General features: G+C 25.6%; 2 protein-coding genes across 11 annotated transcripts; one reads left to right on the top strand and one right to left on the bottom strand.

Annotated features, from left to right (window-relative positions):
• Positions 1–823: 823 nt before the first annotated feature.
• LOC108002286 (L-2-hydroxyglutarate dehydrogenase, mitochondrial) lies at positions 824–3,851 on the top strand. 10 transcript variants are annotated; one of them, XM_062074283.1, is made up of 9 exons: positions 824–943; positions 1,022–1,206; positions 1,460–1,533; positions 1,935–2,136; positions 2,285–2,497; positions 2,597–2,788; positions 2,857–3,128; positions 3,187–3,366; positions 3,478–3,851. In XM_062074283.1, exons 4-9 carry the CDS (start codon positions 2,008–2,010, stop codon positions 3,671–3,673), a joined length of 1,182 nt encoding a protein of 393 aa, XP_061930267.1. In that variant the 5' UTR covers positions 824–943; positions 1,022–1,206; positions 1,460–1,533; positions 1,935–2,007; the 3' UTR covers positions 3,674–3,851. The 10 variants fall into 10 exon arrangements, with proteins under 10 accessions (XP_061930267.1, XP_061930264.1, XP_061930268.1 ...); XM_062074280.1 differs by having other exon boundaries at positions 1,386–1,533; XM_062074284.1 differs by having other exon boundaries at positions 883–1,021; positions 1,111–1,206.
• On the bottom strand, positions 3,844–5,636 carry LOC108002327 (post-GPI attachment to proteins factor 2). Its single transcript, XM_017063952.3, has 5 exons — positions 5,016–5,636; positions 4,695–4,941; positions 4,406–4,621; positions 4,163–4,331; positions 3,844–4,059 (listed from the first exon to the last, which is right to left on the bottom strand). Exons 1-4 carry the CDS (start codon positions 5,202–5,204, stop codon positions 4,204–4,206), a joined length of 780 nt encoding a protein of 259 aa, XP_016919441.1. The 5' UTR covers positions 5,205–5,636; the 3' UTR covers positions 3,844–4,059; positions 4,163–4,203.
• Between the last annotated feature and the right edge of the window lie 9 nt (positions 5,637–5,645).

The following is a 5,645-nucleotide window of genomic DNA, read 5'->3' as shown; positions in this document are numbered from 1 at the left end:
CTTCATAATAAAACATTTATTTCTCATTATATTACGTTTCTTTTATATTTATCTATTTTCTATATTATGTATATTTATGTATATATATTGTATATTATATATTTCAATAAAAACGTGCCGTCAATATTATTAAATTTTTACATAATATTGTAAGAAATATTAATAATCACAAATAATATTTTTAATATTTTTTTCGTAACATATCTTTAAAAAGATATAAGAATTTAATTGGTATAAAAATATATTTACATTTTTTTTAATTTTTATGTATTAAAATTTATATATATTTGTCAATCGATTTTTTAATATTTTTAATATTTAATACTTAATACTTCATTTATATACATATATTTCTCTTTTATTCGTGATTAAATATTTTCAATCACGAATAATGACAAATTATTCAATATATGATACTATTTTGATCTTTTTACTCTTTTTTATTGTAATCTCTTGTAGTATAGAAAATTATAAAATTTCTTTTTTTTTTTTTACTCATTTTTTTTTTTCTATATCATATTTTTCACTATTTATCATTGATATTTATTTTCTATTCAATGTGAAAAAAATAAAATCAAGTAAAAGATATTTATATATTTGAGAATAAAAAAAAATGGATTCAACTAAATCATAGATTATATTATCTTATTTTTTAAAATAATATAAAAAATAAATAATTTCGTTAGAAATATATATAAATGAAAATCATTTTTTTTCATTATTTATAAAATCCTGATTTTAAATTACATGTATTTATTTTTACACTGATTCTATGTTGCTTTTAATTAGCATGAAAGAAATTTATTAATGAAACACATCGTCAAATTTGATCTTGAAAAAAAATGTGTGGAGGCGCCACATACTAGGTAATAGAACTTCATCAAGCGACATCAGGCAAACACTGAAAATTGACGTCAGAACTATGTATACATTTCTCAGTTCGGTAAGCAAATTATCATTAGGTGATATTTTGCAAATATAACATCATAACATGAAATGATATCTTTTTGAAAATTTACAGGTAAGAACATGGTATGTTTCCTCTCAGTTGCGTTTTCTTCATTGGTCATTGGTTAACACATGTGCCTTTTATTACACTCGTACTTACAGTGTTAAATATATCATCAAAAGCATCGTAATGCAGCGTTAATTGAAGAGATCAACCTTTATTTGCAAACATATTTCTAAACATAACATTGATATTCGGTAACGATGATTTTTTTTAATTCAAATAAATACAATATATAGCATATAAAACAATTCCTGTTCCGAAATTTCATAGCTAAATTCTTAATAATAATTAGTATCAATAACTTTGATAGTAATAATAATCGAAAAATGACTTTCTTAAAAATTTTAATAAATGTATATCTTTTCCTTTTTAGAAAAATTTAAAGTGATAAATCAGTGTGCAAAAACAAACATGTTTGCATTCTTGACAAAAAGAATTTTGTTACAGCAACTTATTTATATACGTCGTTTTGGATGTAAAGCTGCTGCTACTACTACTACTACCACCACTACTAGTTCCAGGTTAGTTGATTTTATGACGTGCAATGCATTAAATCTAACTCTTAAATGTAATTCTATTTTTCAATATTATTATTTTACGATTCATTTCATAATATCAATCATTGATTAATATTCAAATACTCGTTACTTTTTATTTCATTCAATTTAAACATTTTTATCAATTTCGCAATTGTAATTTTATTATTTTATTATTATGTACATTATCTTTCATAATTTCTAAAGTCCATATTTTTCTCTTCTATATTTGTACATTGATGAGTTCATTTCTGTTAATAAATAAATAAAGATGAAAGAAGTTATATGAATTCATGCACGTATAATAATTAATATGTGATTTATTTTAATTATTTTTTTTTTTCAATTCTTCATTAAATTAAATTATCGCGTATAATCATTTTCAGTCCAGATTCATGTAGCTCGTTCGATCTAGTTATTGTCGGGGGTGGTATTGTTGGATGCGCTACTGGTCGAGAAATGTTAATAAGACATCCTAGCTTAAAGATAGCGATCGTTGAAAAAGAAAATGATCTAGCAAAACATCAAACAGGGCATAATAGCGGTGTAGTACATGCTGGCATTTATTACAAGCCTGGCTCTATGAAAGTAAAAATATAGCAACAATTGTATATTTCCTAATTCGCCTCTTTCTTCTGAGAGAAATATTATTTTGTTTAAATATGTGGCATTTAAAATTGCATAATAGAATAACGCTTCGTTAAGGGATTTTTGATCCGGCAGGAAATAATTGCAGGCACGACTATGTGTGGAAGGTTTAAAACTGAGTTACGACTATTTTTGTAAACACGATATATCCCACAAAAAAGTTGGAAAACTAATAGTGGCTCACAATAAAGAACAAGTCAAACAATTGGATATCTTGTACGATCGAGCAATTCAAAATAATGTACCGGATATCCAAATAGTTGAAAAACATTGTATATCAAATTATGAAGCTAAATGCAAAGTAAAATTATTTTATTTTTGAAATTGTAAAAAGAATATTAAAAAAAATTAATATTAAGTCTAAAAATAAAACAATAAGAAATACGTATGTTTTCTATAGGGAGAAAAAGCAATATGGTCACCATGGACAGGTATAGTCAATTGGGCAGAAGTTTGTAAACATTTTGGAAAAGATTTTCAAAAAATGGGTGGAAAAATACTTTTAAATTTTGAAGTTGTTGGTTTCTCAGAGATGACAGAATCTAAAGGGGCAAATGAATTAACTCCAATTTCAGTGCATTCGAAAGATAAAGTATATTAAAACTTTTACTTATAGTCATCTTTAATTTAAAATATCTTCATCATATTCTATTATTATAGTGTTTACCAACAAAATATGTGTTAACGTGCGCTGGGCTACACTCGGATCGTTTAGCAGTAATGACAGGATGCGATCGTAGTCCACAAATTGTTCCCTTTCGGGGAGAATATTTGTTGCTGAGCGAAAGCAAAAAACATTTATGCAGCACCAATTTATATCCTGTTCCAGACCCTAGATTACCATTTTTAGGCGTTCATTTTACACCTAGAATCACTGGCGAAATATGGCTTGGTCCAAATGCAGTTTTAGCATTTGCAAGAGAGGGTTATCGGTACGAAATAAATATATTTAACGATCGAATATAATGATTAATTATAATATATTCTTAGGTGGCGCGATATAAATATAAAAGATTGTATAGAAATGGCAAAATTTCCAGGACTGTACAAATTATGTATCCGACATTTTATACCAGGATTAAGAGATATGATGAAATCAATTTTTTATCCATTTATAGTAAGAGATTTACAAAAATTTATCCCCGAAGTATCTATTAAAGATATAAAAAGGTAAAGAAAAGAATATTTTCTTCATATTCTATCATCATATTATAAATATACTATTTAAGTAAATTAAATATACTATTTAAGTTATTGATTGCATTTTACGTTTAATTATAGGGGACCATCAGGTGTTAGAGCGCAAGCATTGGATAAAAATGGCAATTTAGTAGATGATTTTGTTTTTGATGGAGGAAAAGGTAATATCGGTAAGAGGGTAATACATTGTCGCAATGCACCTTCTCCTGCTGCAACTAGTTCCATGGCGATTGCTAAATATATTGCTGATAAACTAGAAAAAGATTTTAAATTCTGACGAGTCCGACAAGAAATTCGGATACCAAATTTAAAAATAATCCGTGTTAATACATATAAAAATAAAAATTTATATTTGAAAATAAATACGTAAGAAAATATGCGCATTTTGAAAATAATGTGTTCATGACTTATGTACATACCGTAACGTGCAATAAAACATACTTTATCTTCTTCTTTATAGCAAAATTTTTTTATTAAAAAAAATAGTTTCTAAAAATATTTATATTTTGATATATATTATTATAATAAATGATTTTAATTCATCTGATCTTTTTCATTTCTTAATTTTTCTTCTATTTTTTCTTTTTACAGTATGCATGTAACTTCTGTATTTCACACAAACGATGACGATTGCTTTGGGAATATTTTTGGTCAAAATAATTTCTATCCAAATAGAAATAAAAATTAATATGTCTCATTATAATAATAAAATATAAAACTATATTTAAATAAATTTAGTAATATGAAAAAATTAATATAGAAATACCTTTCATAGTGATGTTTAAAAATGATAATTTTTGTACAATATTAAATTATTCTAAATCCTTTTCCTGATATCATAAGAGAAGAATTTGCAAAATCCCAAGCTGTTGTTGAATGGAATCCTATATTTGAAAGAACAACTCCATATTCGCTTAATGCAAACATAGAGTAAACTACAAAAAAATATTTGTGTTATATCAAGTTTTATTTTTATTTTATTTTTTTTTTTTTCAGTCAGTTAACTTACCTAAAGGTTCACAATATTTATTGTGTCTGTAAAAAAAGTAGGCTGCAAATAATATACACAATAAATTCAACATCATAGATCTTCTCTTCCATTTTAGAGAGATAGCTTCAGAAGATTCTTTAGTAATATTACGACAGTTTCTCATTATATAATATGCTATCTGCATATGAATGACAGATGTTATTAAAAATGTTATAAAAGATACTTTATGAAAAACTGAAATGAAGAGAAATTCAAAAATTAAATTATTTTGTATTTCAAATGTTATAGCGATATCTCATATACATACCATAATTCTCATTGGATGTCCAAAAACTTAATGATATAAGTGATATGTTTTCAATAGCATAGATAACAGTTGCAACATTACAAATATTTTGTGCCCATTTATAGATATGCTCTTTATAATAACGGCGATACATTATTAATACTAAAATTCTTACCACTGCTTGCAAAGCTATTGCAATTTTCCAAACATCTCGTTGTGGTCTGTAATGTCCAATCGCAGCAGATACAGATGGTAAAAAATTATAAACCTAGCATAAAATATTATTTACAATATATATATGCATATATGTATATATTAAATATTAATAGAAAAAATATTTACTTTACAATGTGTAGAAGTAGAATGCTCAAAATTATATACAACGGACCAAGTGATACAAAATAAAAATGCGAAAAAGGGTAAAGATACTGTAAACCATGCTAATTTAGCAAAATGTAAAACGTATCGCGTTTGCAACATGTCGTCTCCCACTAACGGAATATATTCTGACCCTACTCTCGATTTGTTCATCCTGTTATATTCTAGATTATATTTTACGTCATCGCAAACGAGTCTGATACTTTTAACAGGCTTTTAACTTATAAAACACTTTATTGGTATATTTAACATGCAATCCACCATTCTTTTTTTGATTTCGTTATTTGACATTAGAAATAAAAATTTATATTGAATTGAATAATTAATATCATAAAATTTACAAAAAAGAAAGGTTAGCACACCGAAACTTTTAGATTTTTTTGACAGAAACATTTTCGAAATATCAGATATCACATAACATCTTAACGCAAAGACAATCGATCACTCATCGCATGCGCAATACGTAACATATTTGGATATGTAACCACAGATAAGACACAAAATAGACTTAACATTCGATACATTTATTCTTATGTCACTAGTATACGTTTAATATTATTTTCAATATTATCGATTTGGTTCATAGATTGGTAA

Source organism: Apis cerana, linkage group LG4 (assembly GCF_029169275.1).
Source record: "Apis cerana isolate GH-2021 linkage group LG4, AcerK_1.0, whole genome shotgun sequence".
NCBI lineage: Eukaryota > Metazoa > Arthropoda > Insecta > Hymenoptera > Apidae > Apis > Apis cerana.
This window is presented reverse-complemented; position numbering and strand designations above follow the sequence as displayed.